General features: G+C 45.3%; 1 protein-coding gene and 1 long non-coding RNA gene across 9 annotated transcripts in view; one reads left to right on the forward strand and one right to left on the reverse strand.

The window, feature by feature from the left end:
- Tbc1d1 (TBC1 domain family member 1) overlaps nucleotides 1-17,417 on the reverse strand; it is a 200,006-nt gene that overhangs the window by 116,162 nt on the left and 66,427 nt on the right. Inside the window, exon 1 of one of the 8 annotated variants that reach the window (XM_063273343.1) lies at nucleotides 7,968-8,252. The exons of 5 other annotated variants lie outside the window; for them this stretch is intronic. In XM_063273343.1, the coding sequence (XP_063129413.1) occupies nucleotides 7,968-7,997 (30 nt within the window). In that variant the 5' untranslated portion in view covers nucleotides 7,998-8,252. Of the gene's footprint in view, nucleotides 1-7,967; nucleotides 8,253-17,417 lie in introns of those variants that run through there. 2 more of the 8 variants (XM_063273342.1, XM_006251006.4) reach the window with 2 other exon arrangements.
- LOC120096609 (uncharacterized) lies at nucleotides 8,453-17,306 on the forward strand. Its single transcript, XR_010057515.1, has 2 exons — nucleotides 8,453-8,675; nucleotides 9,851-17,306. It is a non-coding gene; the product is annotated as an uncharacterized LOC120096609 (long non-coding RNA).

Consider the following 17,417-nt stretch of genomic DNA (forward strand, 5'->3'; position numbering starts at 1 on the left):
AAATCAGTTAGCCTTATTGGAGGAAAGGAAACACATTATCCATGTAGCTTATTTCCTATGAGTCTTCCTGGAAACAATGGACCAGTGTGTCCCACAGCCCAGTGCCATGGAATACTCTGCCACACTGAACCCCACCAGCGCTCGCTCTGCAAAGGGTCGGGCCATACACAGTTCACACTGCTGGTCTCCCATACCACAGGGCCTCATGTTAATGATACCCTTTATAGGTCAAAGGCTCTCCACTTTCCCCAACCACTGCTCACAATTCCTACCTACCCCTCCCTTTCCCATGCCCATCACGATCTGAAATCCACAAGTGTGCTCTTATGTGACTAAATAAAGTTATGAGGAATACAATAGATTATTTCAAAGATATGATTAGCTTTGACTCAAAGTCAGCAAGGCAGTATTTAATATATACAAAACCCAGAGACAAGAAATTTGGGGTTAAGTTTAGCCATAAACTAACTATGAGAACTTAATGACTAAAACTGACTTCATTGCTCCGGGTGCAGTTTCTTTATGCAGAAAAGAGCAAGTGGAATCACATTCAAAGCTTCCCCCCACTCACTCTGAACAACACGACTAAGGTTTGCCAGAATTACTACATCTCAGAATTACTACACCTCAGCCACCACCATTGACAGGGTATGCTGGGGAGAAAGAAAAGGCTCCTTCACTGATGAATCTACCAAGTCCCAATAATTTGGATTAAAAAAAAAAAAAAAAAAAAAAGGTGGGCTGGGGATTTAGCTCAGTGGTAGAGCGCTTGCCTAGGAAGCGCAAGGCCCTGGGTTCGGTCCCCAGCTCCAAAAAAAAGAAGCAAAAAAAAAAAAAAAAAAAAAAAAAAAAAAGGCCTTCCCCAAGGTTAAAAAAGGCCGGTGTCAGAAGGTACTATGCAAGCTTCTAAAAGTGGGATGCAACCAACAGTCTTACCCCACTGTGACATCTGTGAAACACAAGAATGTGGAAGAGGGGTGGAAAGATGATAAGAACCGAAGGACCAGGAAATCTATCAGATTGTCTCTCCTAGAAATGAGAGTGAAGCTTCACTCATGATACCTCTACAATATGGTTGCCTAAACGAGACCTGAACAAGGACACCAGTAAACATGTTAAAGCAGAAATCTCATGGGGGCTCCACCCCTAGACAAATGTCTACACTTAACTATGGGATGCTGAGAGTGGAAGAAATAAGACTTTCACCACGAAGGAGCCCCCTAATTGTTTATCCAATACCAAGTACATATTAACATTGAATGGAATCAGCATGTTGTATCCGTGTGTGTGTGTGTGTGTGTGTGTGTGTGTGTGTGTGTGTGTGTGTACACATACATACATACATGGAGTATGTATGGTGTGGAAACTGCTGTCTTGTAGGAGGGGAACATTGTGCATCAGCTCAGGTGAGGCTGGACAGGTGAGCAGGCATCTGGACACATGTGAAATGTGACCTCCTTCAGAAAAGCTTTTACTCCAGGACAGTGGGGATCCTGTAGAGACCATAGCTTATCTTCCCTCAGATTGTAAGTCTACTTTGGACCTGATTGTTGGTCCACAGTGTGAGATGCCTTGTGTTGTAGTTATTAAAAGTATTGTGGGGGTTGGGGATTTAGCTCAGTGGTAGAGCGCTTGCCTAGCACGTGCAAGGCCCTGGGTTCGGTCCCCAGCTCCGAAAAAAAGAAAAAAGAAAAAAAAGAAAAAAGAAAAAAAAAGTATTGTGTATATGTGTGTATATGTATACATGTATATGTCCATATATATGAACATATATGTATATATGCATGCCAGGGATGAGAGGGAATGGATGGAAGGAGGAAAACATGTGGGTGGAAGTGGGGAAAGGAAGGTGGGAAGAGAATGTATAGGCAGCATAAGCTGCATTTGATGATTTAAAAAGAGGACAGGGGTTGGGGATTTAGCTCAGTGGCAGAGCACTTGCCTAGGAAGCGCAAGGCCCTGGGTTCGGTCCCCAGCTCCGAAAAAAAAAGAACAAAAAAAAAAAGAGGACAAAAACATGGGGCGGGGGAAGAGAGGTGGATCTAAGCGGTCTGGGGAAAAGGGGTTGACTAAAAGCCCACCATATGAAATTCTCAAAAGAACTAATAAAAAATGTACAGGAGGAGAGCAAAAGGAAAAAACCAAGATTTCAAAAACAAGTCAAGGGGCTGGACTCACAGCCGTTCTCAACCTATGGGTCTCCACCACTTCAGAGGGGACCTTTCACAGGAGTCACCTAAGAACATCAGGAAAACACAGGTATTCACATTATGATTCATAACACACGCAAAATTACAGTTATAAAGCAAAAACAAAAACAACGTTATGGTTGGGGTCACCCCAATATGAGGAACTGTATTAAAGGTTCTCAGCATTAGGAAGGTTGAGACCACTGGGCTGTGGCCATGGCTCAGCAGTTAAGAGCACTTGCATCTCTCACAGAGGACATGAGTGTAGTACCCAGCGTCCACTTCGGGTGGCTCACCTGTAACTCCAGCTCCACAGGATCTGGCTTCCTCCTGCACTCATGTGCACATACCCACACTTGCAGAGGAAACAAACTAACAAAACAAAAACCCAAGTGAAAACATGACACGTTTTAAAGAAAGTCTGAGAGCCTTGTTACTCACTGTGGTTCCCAGCCACCACCCAGGAGCTCATTAGAAGTTCCCATCTATACAACAAAGCCAAAGTCACACTACTCGGGATAACCATGTGACTTAGACACACTGGAATAAAGCACCCCATGATGGGTTTTCACAGTGATTTCAGACTAGCAGAGGAGCCACAATACTTTTAGTAACTACAACACAAGGCGTCTCACACAGTGGACCAACGGCTTACAATCTGACGGAAGCTAAGCTAAGGTCTCTACAGGATCCCCACTGTCCTGGAGTAAAAGCTTTTCTGAAGGAGGTCACATTTCACATGTGTCCAGGTGCCTGCTCACCTGTCCAGCCTCACCTGAGCTGATGCACAGTGTTCCCCTCCTACAAGACAGCCATTCCCACACCACACATACTCCAGGCTTTCCTCAGGCAACTCTAAGTCTGATAAGCCCAGCCCCGCCCTTCCCCGTTATTCTCTATTCATCCAGTGAATGAATAATCAGAGATGCCCCAGGAGAGGGGCAGAGGAAGGAAGGTTTTTGACAGAAGTGGACTACAAGGGTTCAGACATGCAGCCTAAGATGAGTTAGCAAACTCATCCAAGGAACAGACTATGACTAACCTTGTTGTCATGATGAAGCCTGCTCTGGGCTATCTTCTGCTGGAGATGGTCTTCCACTCCAGCATTCCTTCATTCTCTCTTCATAAGAACAACCTATGCCTGCGTTCTTAGCCCAAGAGAATCTGCATCGCTACAGGCAGAGATAAAGTCTCCCCCGTAGCCGCACTTAAGTATGGCTTACTCCAGCTGTGCTGAGCAGAGGCAGCACATTTCCCTAGGTCAAGGGATGGTTTGGAGTAAGGAATTTTTCACTCTTCATTAAACTTAAGCAACCACTGATGAAACGTAGCATTACTATAAAGCAAGCGTCTGTGCTTTAAGGCTGCATCTCCTGGGCAAACCACATAGGCTGACTTCAAGCAAGACTGCAGCGCTGCCTATATAAACATTGGCAGTAGACAGGTAGACACCTCCCAGGAAAGGGGCTCTGAAAGTGGCTCCGCTGTGTTCTGGAAAACAGAAGAGCAAGTCCAGCTGACTGCTGGCACCCAAGGTGGGCTTCTCCAGCCCACAGAGAACTTCCATGGTGAGTAAATATAAGCTGGGAGCCAGGACGGGGCTTGCCTGAATGCTGTGGTTAGGAGCAGCTGATCACAGAACAAGGCATACTTGTACTCTTGAACAACAAATCGCTCCAGGAAAGCAGACTGAGCACAGCCACAAGACAGGTCACTTCGAAAGCTGAAAAACAATGCTGTGGCCTTCCTTCCTCACTACCCAAGTCTAGGCTAACACCATCACCTCCGAACAGAGAGAGACACAGCAGCCGGAACACAGCCCAAGAAACCCCATCCACAGCACACATCGGTGGACAGCAACACTCCTTTCCACCCATCTATGGCTCCCCACTGTAATTAACACCAATTCCACACCCAGTCCAGTATTTAGAACTCTCAGTCACCTGGCCTAGAATCCCCTCCATGACCTGGAGTGACCTTTCTGTATTGGCTCCCTGCTGCTGGGTCCCAGAACATGCTTAAGCACATGAATCACCCCGCCCAGTCCTCACATTTCTCTGCTTCTCTTCCTAGCACTGACCACCAGCTGAAACTACCTTGCTTATCTATTTGCTTCTCTGTCTCTCCTGATTAGAATGTAAAAACCACAAAAATAGGGAACTGGTCTACCTCTCTACCGTTACCCCCCACCCTCACAACAGATGCACTGTTCAGTGCCTGTATGTCATGTGCCTATCGACGAAGACAAAATATAAAAAGCTTGGTTTTATTAATTAGCATTTAATTACTTATTTTAAAAATTATTATTTTCCTAAATCATTTTAAAATATTTGCCTTATAAAACTAGGTGTAAGCTACAAATGGTGGATCATGTCTTTAATCTCAACATGTAGGAAGAAAAGGCAGGAGTTTCTCCACAAGTTTATAAGACTGCCCTGCCCACCCCACAACACATGTACAGCCTCCTCCCTCCCCACACACATACTTCAGATGTCAGAGGCAGGGTAATCACAACATGTTTGAGGCCAGTCAGGACTATATAGTGACATCCTGACTCAAAGAAAAACAAAAATGAAAATCTTCAATGTGCAGTTTTTGAAGGACAAACATATTGGGTAAAATGAACGTCTAGTGCATGAGTACTTGATGGTAAACAGAGAGTACCCAACATACACGTTCTGAATAAACTACAAGACCTGGAAAATAACACACAACCCAAACCCAGATGAAAAGACCTTGGATTTAAGACACAGTCAATCTGCCGACATATCTCTATGCCACTTTTCACTCATTTGTAAACTGATATATACACATAACTCAACATCCTGTGATACTAGCAATGACCCTAGTACTAACATACACGGAGGCAATCACCAGACAAGCTCAAAGGTGTCTAGCTGAGGGAACATCTGCAGGTTTAGTCTAAAGATGAGAAAGCTTGAGAAATTCCTTTGTACTTTTTATGGGGGAGGGGAGACAAGTGTCCCCAGGAAGATACATGAAGAAACTGTATTTAAAGTCCCGCTCCATCTCTTATTCAATGCACACTGGTACCCACTGCCCATGTCCAACTAAAAACAGAGCAATGGTATGCTCATCTAGAAAGACTTATTAAACCGTTTCCCATCTAGGTTGTATGCCTTCATTATTAAATTGCTCTCTACAGAGTTACAGAGACCACCACTTACACAGGGAAAATGGCAGCTCAGGTGTCCATCTGCATCAACACCTCCCTCCCCTTTTTCTTCTCTGCCAGGTGCAGAGCCTCAGTTCCAAAGGTCAAAATGGAAAAGAAATCAGCTGAATGGTAGGCAAGTGTTGTGTAAGGCCCATGCCGTGTGCATCTGAGTGGTCTTAGGCATTTTAAGACTGAATACAAAAGCACATTAGGATTATGCCCACCACGTGTGTTAGCTATGCCTTTGTCTGAGTTTAGGCCATTCTCTACTATAAAACACAAAGTCTTCACCATAAACCAAGCATGGGTCTGCACAAGTCCCCATAAAATGAATGTCACTCTTTTACTGTTATCCCAAGTGGCTTCTTTTCTTTTCTTTTGAGACTTTCTTGAAGCCTAGACTGACATATCTTGCTATGTAGCTAAGGATAACCTTGAACTCATCTTCCTCTGTTCACCTCAATGTTGGGATTACGGGTATGCACCACCATACCCCAGCTTATGAAATAATCCCTCAAAACTAAAAGTCACATTCTCCATTTGCAAAATAACACTGGGTAAAAAAAAATAACTTAAGGTATAATTTATAATAATTGCACCAGTTATAGGAGGTGAAATATATATCTGGGCACAGAAGCAAACAGCTTTAATTCCAGGGCATGAGCGATCAGATCAAGTACTGGCAGATAGATCTCTGTCATTCTGAGGCCATCTTGGTCCACCTTGCCAGTTCCAGGCCAGAGAGGGCTACACAGTAAAACCCTCTCTTAAAAAAAAAAAAAAAAAAAAAAAAAGAGTGACAGGTAAGGAGAAAATTGCTCTAAAAATAGTGAGTGGGTTTTTATTTTGTTTTTGATATTGGTGCCATAAGGTTTTAACACCAGCTCAGGAATAGCATAACCCAGAATCGAAATCAAGCTATGAGCACACTGTGGCTGTCTGAACTCTTCAGAAGTACCACCTCTTGAAGAAGGCTGAGTCTTCACAGAAGTTCTCCATGGTATTTGAAATAAGACTTTGGTCTGCAAAAAGTAAACAAAGGCCCATCTCCTATAGTGAACAGCACCTTAGTAAACATGTACCAGAAAAGTAAAGAAAACTAAAAACACAGAAGCTGTGGCAAGGCTTTGTTTTTTAAAGAAATGGCAGATCTTTGCAATGTATGCCTTGCTGGTGTTGGAATGAAACACCTCTGTGAAGCCCAATTTTTCCTTTTACAGTACAAAATTAAATAAAACAATAAAGCAATAATAACAATAAAACAACTCAGGTCTGCACCTGAAGGATATACATACTCTGAATCACTTCATAAACTACAGTAATACTGTTGTTTTTTTTTTTTTAAGTTTAGCATTACACAGAGAAGTTAAGAGAAGGGCTGGAAGGTAGGTCTAGTGGTCAAGAGCACTGACTATTCTTCCAAAGATCCTGAGTTCAGTTCTCATGGTGGCTCACAACCTTCTGTAATGGGATCCCATACCTCTTCTGGTGTGTCTGAAGACAGTGACAGTATATATATACACATACATACACATACACACATATATACATATACACGCATACATACACAGCATATAGAATATATAATTTTTTTAAAAAGTTAAGAGATAATTTAAAAACAGAAGTGTGAACATTATCATTTTTTCCCAGTAGAAAAGTATACTTTATGTACAGGCTCAAAATTTTTCTACAGATCCTCTCAATGTAGCACCAGCGGTTTCTGGAAGTGATTCAGGTGAGGACTCGGGGTTGGAATAATGTTCCTGGGTGTCATCTCATAACTAACTAACCCTTATCTAGTTTCTGTCTCCATTTTATTATCCAAACTACAGGCGAAGCCACATCTGCTCCCAAACAGGTATTCAGAAAAATGTAATTAGGAAAACAAACACACACACACACACACAAAATGAACACCTCACATAACTGGAGATACAACCCATACTTAATTACTACCTTTAAAGAGTTAGAGACACGCTAACGGGTTTCATTATTACTCAGCTACACACACACACACAGAGACAGAGACAGAGACACAGAGACAGAGACAGACACACACATACAAACTCCACAAGAGGAACTGGGCGTCTTTCATGGCTGGGAGCAATGCATCAGTCAAAACACACAGAACCCAGGCAAGGTTGGAGGGAATCCTGGCAATTCCGCCAACTTTTTTAGTTTAAGTAGCCTTGTGCTGGCCTGGATTTCTAAGGCTCAGCTCCGAAAGCGCGAGTGTTGCAGTCATAAAACTTTGTGCAGACATTTCACACACACTTAAATCTCGAAGCTTGTCCTCTAAAAAACAGCGGGTTAAAAACCTAAAGCCAGGCAACTGGCTCAGCGATCCACTCCAGCCGCCCCAGGCAAAGAGGATCCAGGACAGCACTACACCTGGTTCTCGGGCTGTGCCTCAGTCTCCCCAGCCGGGGAACGGGCGCGACGCCTTCTGGGAGGCTGGCTCGCGCGCGGGCCGAGAGGAGGAATGAATGAAAAGTAGCTCGGCGCTCGCTCGAATGGCCTGGCGTCCGCCTCCCCCCGCGCCTCGGTCCGGCAGTTGGAGGTCCCTGGGCCCGCGGTAGTTCTAGCCCGCCGCCGCCTACCTTGGCCACCCAGCTGAACAATGGTGACATCGCAGGCCCGGCGGCGGCTCCTCGCCCGCCGCTCCCACTCACACGCGCCGGCCCGTGGGCCTGCCGACGGCCGGGGGCGGGCTCGGGGCGCGGCGGGATGCGGGCATCGTCCCGAGACGGCGGTCAGCCTGCGGGCTCCTCCTCTCCCGGCGCGTCACAGCCCGAGAGGTCGCGCCGCCCAGCAGACCGGCGAGAAAGGGAAGTGGGCGGGGAGCGCGGGGAGGGGGCGGAGATGCAGGGGGGCTCCTCCGGCCCCGCCCCTCATATGGGCACGCCCGAGCCCCGCCCACCGGACCTGCTCACGCGGGAAGTTGGGACGTGCAGGGGTCGCCCCCTGTGGACGTACCGGGTGTTCAATCCCTGGTGATTGAGGAGTGATATGACGCTCCCGGTCTCCGGGACTTTTCGTACAACTTCAGAAATCTTAGTCTCTCGCTTTCTTCCTCTGATTTGATTTTAAAAACCACAGAATTGGAAAGAATGGAAAGCTGCCCTGCTTTCCACGGGGTGGATCTCTCTCTCCCATTTATCTCTCTCCCTCCTATTTCAAAACCAGAGTTGGAACAACAAGCATCCTAGCTTTCCAAGGGTTGCTCCGAACCCCACGACGTTTCTTCCTAACTTCTCAGGATAGCCGAGGACAAAAGAGCCAGTGTTACCCTGGTACTTCTATGCATGGTATGGCTTCGTTATACCCAGCTACCTAGACAGAAATGGTGCGTGGCAAAAGGCCTCTCCAACCTGGAGGTAAAGGGTCCCTTTACAGGTCAGGCAGTGAGATCTGAGATCATGGCTGCTACATGGCTGCTGACCTTCCAATACAGACGCTCCCAACTTCCATGTTGAGAAAATAGAAGTCCAAAGGTCTGCAGTACCTGACGCAGAAATGATGTCAGAGGAGTGCTCACAGTACCTCCTCCCACTGGCCAACCCAGCCCACAAATCCTCTTCTTTTCACCTCGATTGTGAATGGCCTTCAATATATTTTAATGGTCACCAAATATTTGCCATCTTAGCAATTGTTATCTGTTGCCACTTAACAAGTTTTCCCCAGATTGATTGGTAACAAATCATGTGGGCAGGAATTCAGGTGCCTAAGTAGGTGTCTGTGACTTAAGGTGGGCAGTAAGGTTGGGATAGAAGAATCCATCCCCAAGCCAACAGAGTAGCTCCTAGGATTCAGGACCCCTTGGGAGTGTTGGACCTCCAGGACTCAGTGACTTGGTGTTCCCCATCACAGAGCTGATCATCACTCTGTACCTCAGCATGAGTGTCCCTGCCAAAGCAGGAGTCAGTCCTTTTGTTAAATTAATCAACAAAGTGACATCTCAGCCCTTCTGCATTTTATTCCTTTTTTTTTTTTTTTTTCGGAGCTGGTGATTGAACCCAGGGCCTTGTGCTTGCTAGGCAAGCGCTCTACCACTGAGCTAAATCCCCAACCCCTTATTCCTTTTTTAAAAAGATTTATTTATTATATATAAGTACACTGTAGCTGTCTTCAAACACACCAGAGGAGGGCACTAGATATCATTACAGATAGTTGTGAGCCACCATGTGGTTACTAGGATTTGAACTCAGGACCTGGGGAAGAGCAGTCAGTGCTCTTAACCACTGAGCCATCCATCTCTCCAGCCCCTGCATTTTATTTCTTAATGCAAGGAAAGAAGCCAGTTCAGTTTGAGGGAGATTGCCCAAGGGCATGCAAAACAGGAGAATGCACTCCCTTCCTAGTGAAGTACACAGGTAAGAGATAGGCCAAAATCAAGAGGCTCAATCAGAGTCATAAAAAAGGACTAGGAGCATCTTTGGGACCTGTGGGACCTTCATTCATTAATCAGTGACATTCCCTGCAGATCACCAAGAAGCATGGATAGAAAGGGCTTTGCAGCCTTTTAGCCAAAATCGTCCTCCTCTTATCACACAGCATTCTGGAACAGAAGAAAAGAAGAAAGCTAAAAGCTCTATTAAATCGAGAGCCTTTCTCTGATACCTCACTACTCAGGGTGAGTAGCGAACCAACAACCTCGGCATGGGCTGTCAACCCCATTAGCAGAAGCTCAGCTTTCCTCTGTCAGGACTTCCATTGTGATACGTATGTTTTGGCCTTTATTCACACAGATACTTGGTTTATAAGCCCTTTCTAAAGGGCAACTGTAGAAATTAATTTCTCTTCTCCAAGGGAGGTCACAGAAACCCTTAATCTGCCCCTGCACTCTTTCGTGCATCTGGCCTTAAAAGAGCTCTGACCTGTCTATTCTTGTCCAATAGCAGATCAAAACAAACAAACAAAAAAGCCTCCCTCATTCTGGACGGGGCCTGCCCCATCTCTGGAGAAAGGAATATTGCTCAGGGAGGCCATGAAGAATAGTAGCATAGACAAGCCAGTCTACTAGTAACCATGACCATGAAAGAGGGCTCCATAAAAACCCGAAGGGCAGGGCATAGCTTTTGGATGGTTGAACATATGGAGGAGGTGTTAGGCTTAGAAAATGCAAAGGGTTTCACATGCCTCTCCCCAAATTTACTCCGTCGTCTTATCCTATAAAGCAGTGGTTCTCAACCTATGGGTCGAGACCTTACAGGGGTTTCATATCAGATATTTACATCAGATATTTACATTGTGATTCATAGCAATAGCAAAATTACAGTTATGAAGTAGCAACAAAAATAACTTTATGGTTGGAAGTCACCACAACGTAAGGAACTATATCAAAGGATCTCAGCATTAGGACGGTTGAGAACCATTGATATAGAGAATCCATTAATGACTGGTATTTCCCTGAGTTGTACCAAATTAACTGAACCTGAGGAGACAGGTGTGGGAACCTTAATTTATAGAAGTTGAGTCAGAAGTTCAGGTAAAACAAATCTGGGATGGGAGGGGGCACACATGTAATCCCACAAGTCTGGAGGCTAAGGCAGGATCATAAATTCCAGGATAACTTGAGCTACATAAAGATCCTGTCTCTAAAACAAAACCAGATAACCAACTGTCTTAGTTAGGGTTTTACTGCTGTGAATAGACACCATGACCAAAACAAGTCTTACAGAGGACAACATTTAATAGGGGCTGGCTTACAGGTTGAGAGATCCAGTCCATTATCAAGATGGGAACACGGCAGCATCCAGGTAGGCATGGTGCAGGAGCTGAGAGTTCTACATCTTCATCTGAAGGCTGCTAGCAGAACACTCACTTCCAGGCAGCTAGGACTAGGATATTAAAGCCCACACCCACGGTGACACACCTAGTCCAACAAGGGCACACCTCCCTAGGCCAAGCATATACAAACCATCACACTAACCTAGGGTTGCAAGCTGGCTTCTGATTGAAGGCAGGGTATCAAAAGGACTGAGTTTCTATGCTGTTGTACTGGACACAGCCAGGAATACAGCTCTGGACAGAATTGGATCAGAGAGCACCCAGCTGGTTCCCTCTGTAGTGGTATCAATTGCTTGTCTGCTTGTGGAACAAAGTCCCCACACATTTGAGGTCATAGAAGCCTATATACATTGAGGGCGGAGGAAAATGGGCAGCTTGTTTTTCTTAGACACATCCAGTGACTAGTTTACACATTAGCATTGTTCTTTAAAATTTATTGTGAATGAATTATGAACCAACAGACGCTTGAAAATAGTTCAAGTGAGTTTGGGATGGCTGGAAATATGGGGTTGGGGGCAGACTGGAGAATTTCAATGTGACTAGATGGTTTAAAAGGACCAAAGTAAAGAGAAGCTGGACAATGGCCAATGTCATCATATGCCATCACTCCAAAAGTTCCCAGCATCATGAAGTAAGTCACTCTGGAGAACGGAAGAGGACACCCTAGAACTGTCTGAAGAAAACAGAAGCGCCTGAACCTAAGCGTTCTGCCAAAGAGATGAGGCTGCTAAAGAGAGATTACATAACATTCCAGAGAATAAGGAGTTAAATATTAAGCCAGGTGCGGTGGCACACGCCTGAATTCCCAGCCACTGGGGAGGCTGAAGCTGGAGAATACCTGAGTTCGAGGCCAGCCTAGGTGATATAGCAAGAGCTTGTGATTAAGGCCCTAGCATTTCTTTAAAAAAAAAAAAGAAAGAAAGAAAGAAAGAAAGAAAGAAAGGAAGAAAGAAAGGAAGAAAAGAAAAGGAAAGAAAAGAGAAAAAGGAGGGTGGGGGCAGAGCGTATGACCAAATGCTGACTTGTAGGAGTTTCGACAAGAAAGTGTAGAGACAGGTGAAATAACAGACAGGAAGCCTTCATGGTTTAAACCCAGGTCAGGTTTATGTATGTGCATCCAGGGTTCAGGCTCAGGCACAGTCTAGTCTGAACCTGCCTTAAGTTCATATACTCAAAGGTCTCTGAGCCAGGTCTCTTGGCCCGTGCTAGGAGTGGACAGAAAACTTCTTTCATGGGAAAGCAGGCACTCTCACATCGAGTGGATTCGATAGGGATGTGTAGGAACAGTAACACCAAGTATTCTGAGACATACACATGCTCTTTTAGTTTACAGGCAACATGCAGTGTGCCAACCACAATCAGTCACAGGCGGTGGTTAAGTCACAGCTCCCAGGCAACCTGAATGCAGACAGAACCCTTTGCTCAAGGAGACTGGTAGTCCCTGGCTGTCTACCTATCAGTCACATGTCATGGAGGTGGGGGAGAACAGGTAACTTGGTTGCTTTTAGACCAAGATCAAATGCTTAGAAACCTTAGAGGGAAGGTGAGTTATGCAAGTACTGGGAGAGCCACGAGGAAAACAGTAAGGAACAAATGGACAAGAAATGCATCTCTGGTCTGACATTAGCACATTCCATCCAGTCAGTTGCCAGGCAACTGAATTTGGCTGGAGAGGAGAGATTATTATTGATGCTGACTTCCAGGTTTACTTAAAGCTTGGGTAAGATTTATGAGATGCATCGTTGCGTATTCTAGCAAGGACTGAGAGCCACTTCCACAGTTCTATAAGAGGGGGATGTAGAGGATAGGACCTAGAATTGCCTAAAGGACCAACCTCTGGGCATGTCTGTAAGGAAGTTTCATTAGATGAACTTAGGTTTGGAACATCCATCCTGGGAGCTAATGAAAGACCAGCGGGGGAAACTGGACTGTCCTCCTTCCTTTCGCTCTGTTCCACGTACAGAACACTCATGACCCTTTTGGCCTAACACCTTATTAGATTATGTATGAGAACCCCCCCCCCACTGAATTGGGCAGGGCCCTACCCTGAGGTTTTTCCTAAAACCCTGTTTGCCCATTTAAAAGCTTCCAAAGTGGAATTTGGAGCCAAGTGAAGGACACCTACAAGACGGGAAGTCCAGTGCGCCTCACCAGTTCCCAGCGAGAGACACAGTCCTGGTCCAGCAACACCAGGCTAAAAATTTAGAAGCTTCATCTCTGTTGTAAGCGCTTATAACCCCCATATCCCCCAGAAACTGATTTGGCAAGTCTCCTCCCAGGCCAGGGAGGTAATATGGTCCATCTCCAAGGTGACCCACCATACACATAGTGGCCCACTCTCACCCCTGACTTTTGTAAGTTGGTAGCTGGGCTGGACACCTAGACATTCCTGACACAGATTCTCAGAGTATGCCCCTAGAAGTCCCAAAGAGATTTCACCTGGGGGCAAGTTCGGATGTGGAAGTCCAAAAGCAAGATGCCAGTTGGGGAGACTGGGGTTTTACGTTTGCCCCCGAGATGGCCGAGACCAGGCTGCCGTCTAGTGTTGTGGGGGCTTAGAAAGTTTATACTGTTCTGCTTGGGGATGTGAGACTAATTTCCACACTCCTAGGACCCTTAGTTATTCTCTTGTTACTTTTGATGTTTGGACCCTGTATTTTTAATAAGTTAATAGCCTTTATTAGAGAAAGAGTTAGTGCAGTGCAGATTTTAATGCTTCACCAACAATATCATGCCTCAGACGACCTTAGAAGAAAAATTGAAGAAAAAGGCCCCGAGTTCTAAGATTAGAACTAGTCACAAGCAGAAGTGGGGAATGAAAGAAAAAAGATTTTAAACTGTCCCCCACTGACCCTTCTGTGAGGACAAGTGCACCTCACAGCAAAGAATAACATAACATGTTTTGGGGATGTAGCCTGGCTATAGCCACCACAAACCATCTGGCCTCGATAAGGCCTGACTCAACAGTCCTGAGAAAAACGAGAATTAGGGTCAGCTTGCCCCAGAAGCAGGGTGGCCTAGAGTTGAACTGAGCCTAAGTTACAAACCAATGAAATTACTTTGTGTGACTGTTGCCAACTGCCTATGTAATTTTCCCTATAAATCCCTTCCCTTAATTGGGCTCAGGGTCGACTCCTCTGTCTCCTGTGTGAGATACGTGTTGTCCCCAAGGCTCTGGTTTCTCAAATACACCTCTTGTTCATTACATCAAGACCGGTTTCTCGTGAGTTCTTGGGGGTTACGTCATCTCAAGATTTGAGTGGGGGTCTTCCCCACCCCACTGGTCTTTCACTAGTAGGGTCCCAAACTGAAGAAACTAGAGGAAGGAAGCCAGCTGAGTGTCAGCTTTTATCAGCTTCCTGACTGTGCATGCAATGTGACCTGCCAACTCACATTCTGGCTGCCATCCTCCCTCCATCTGGCCAGAACAAGCCCTTTCTTCCTTATGTTGATCTGGTCAAGTGTCTTGTTCCAGCAAGGGACACAATAACTAATACAGGAAAGTTGTGCTGTGAGCAACAGGCTAATCAAATAGCTCTGGTTGACTGTGTCTGTTCAGAAAACCCAAGGTGTTACCAAAGGATGATCAGATGGACTACCTTATCAGTCTTCCTGAAACTGAAAAGAGGGCAGGCAGTGTAATGGAAGAAGGCTGCTCCTGCCAAGCCTGACCATACCTCACAAACAAGCCTGGATACTCCTGCCTAGCTTTCCTGTCATGTTCTGCCCTTGGTGTTTGTTTTTCTGTGGTTCCTTACAAGCTATCCCTCCCAGCCCCTGTCAGAAGTCTATAAATGGCAAAGATCTCTCTCCCATCCTGTAGCCTGCTTGCTATGCGTACAGTGGAACTTTTTACTGTGGAACTTTTTAATTTCCTGTAGTGTCCTTTGTTAACTCAAGAGCTCAAGAAGCAAGGACTGGAAATGTTCTGGTATTCAAGAAAAGATGGCAGACAGGCTGCGTGCCTCTAACCCAAAAGAGAAGGAGGCCAGGGAGACTAGAGAGCATAAGAAAGCATGACCTCACTCACCAGCTCCTTCCTCACCACAAGACCCGGTTAAAATTAGGACCATTGTAATACTAATTGTACAAGGAAATCCAGCAGGGCTTCCAGTGAATCAGAACCACTTGGCAACTAGCCAGGGACTTAGTCAGTTCACAAATATGAATATTCATTGGAACCTATAGTGAAAGGCAAGGGAGTCATCACAGGGAAGAGAGACAGTGAGTCAGACCTCAATCCTGCCCTCCAGGGGCACAAAAGCCAGAAAATACAAACTGGGATCGGAGGGTAAAATAAAATGCCAAGAAGTGGTAAGACTTCCAGGCATGTTCACAAGAGGAAGAGGACTGCAGGCTACAGAGACAGAATGGCCTCCTGGGCTGGAAAATATCGGGCACTATACGGAAGGTAAGAATAAAAGTGCGGGAGTAGGCTTTCCGGAACTAACTGGACAGGACAGGTTTGGAGAAGATGGCCCACAGGGAGTGGGAAGATGGGGGAGGAGATGAGAGGAGTGGAGTGATGGGGGAGGGGAGGGGAGGAGAGGAGAGGCAAGGCGAGACGAGACATGATTTAGGAAAATGACAGCTTGAGTTTTATCCCTTCTAGTCATAAAAGTTTGTTTCTAGGAAAAAAAAATACAGGGGACTGAAATGATGACTCCATGGTTAAGAGCATTGACTGTTCTTCCAGAGGCCCTGGGTTCTGTTCCCAATAGATACTGCACCTAACTTAAGTTGCAGAGGCTCTAACACCCTCTTCGGGATGTCTCAGGTGCCTGCACACATGAGGTGCAAATACAGACAAGTGGGAACACAGACATGAAACATATCTTTAAAACAATTTTTAAAAAAAATTTGCCAAGAATAATATCAAGTACAGAAAAATTCTGTGGTAGTTTGAATAAGAATGTTGTCCACTACCACACTCCTATATTTGAATGTTTGGTCATCAGGGAGTTTAACTATTTGAGAAAGATTAGGAGGTGTGGCCCTATTGGAGGAAGAAGGTTACTGGGGGTAGGGTTTTGAGGTTTTAAAAGCTGGAGCCAGGTCAAGCCTCTCTCTCTCTCACTTCCTGCATTTGGATTCCTGATGTAGAACCTCATCCTCTCCTCCAGTCACGTGTCTGCCTGCATGCTGCCATGCTCCTTACCATGTTGGTGGCGAGCTTAACCTCTGAAATGTAAGCAAACCCAAATTAAATGCTTTCCTTTATAAGAGTTGCCATGGTTATGGTGTCTCTTCACACAGAGAGAACACTGATTAAGACAAATCCCAAGACTGGAAATGCCTGTGTATAAATTGAAACCTGATGCCTAATCAAAAACCTCCCCACGAATCATGAATGTCACTTACTGCACAGCAGTTTTTAAAAAGCATGTATTAGCAACTTAATGTCCTGTACATGAATCTAAACAAGAAGTTTTCGATGGAATATTACACACAACATGGGTAGACTTACACAATATTGACATAAACTAGTCATAAAAGACTGTATACATAGTGTGGTTACATTTATATGAAATGTCCAAGGCACGTATATATATAGAGAAAGTGGGTCAGTGGTTACCCAGTTCTCTAGCAGTTTCTTTATAGATTGAAGTTTCTTTTTTTTTTTTTTTCCTTTTCTTTTTTTCAGAGCTGGGGACCGAGCCCAGGGCCTTGTGCTTGCTAGGCAAGCGCTCTACCACTGAGCTAAATCCCCAACCCACAGATTGAAGTTTCTTAAGCCAGAAAGTAAACACCTCAAAATAGCTTCAGGAAGTCCCTAAAACCAACAAGATTCACTACCCCCCTACCCCCAATGTAAGCAGTCAAGATTGCAGACAGTCATTCTCAGACAAGACAAGATGCAAAGAAGACTCTGAGACCAGACCTGCTGCCTGGATTGGAAAACGCAGAGACCAGACAAGCTGCCTGAAACAGGCCAACTGGGGTAGGTGCCTGGAAAGGACAGCCTCCAACCTGTTGAGCTGCCTGCAGGCTATGCAGTATGCTCTAGGTTCTCGGCATTTGTGAGCTGTCACCCAAGGTGGGGGATGGGTTTTGGTAATACAGCTGTCTTTGAGTCATTTCTGTTCCTGTAAGGAACCCCTCATCCACATTCCAGTTAGAAACCCCAATAAAAGCCATTAGTTCATCAATTTGGACTTTGGTGTTATCCATATTTTGCTTGGCTATAGGTTCCCCATCTGGGTTGAGAAGATGTGTGTATTGCCCCTCCCCAGGAAAAATCTTGTCACACAACACCAGGG

Source organism: Rattus norvegicus, chromosome 14 (assembly GCF_036323735.1).
Source record: "Rattus norvegicus strain BN/NHsdMcwi chromosome 14, GRCr8, whole genome shotgun sequence".
NCBI classification, from domain to species: Eukaryota; Metazoa; Chordata; class Mammalia; order Rodentia; family Muridae; genus Rattus; species Rattus norvegicus.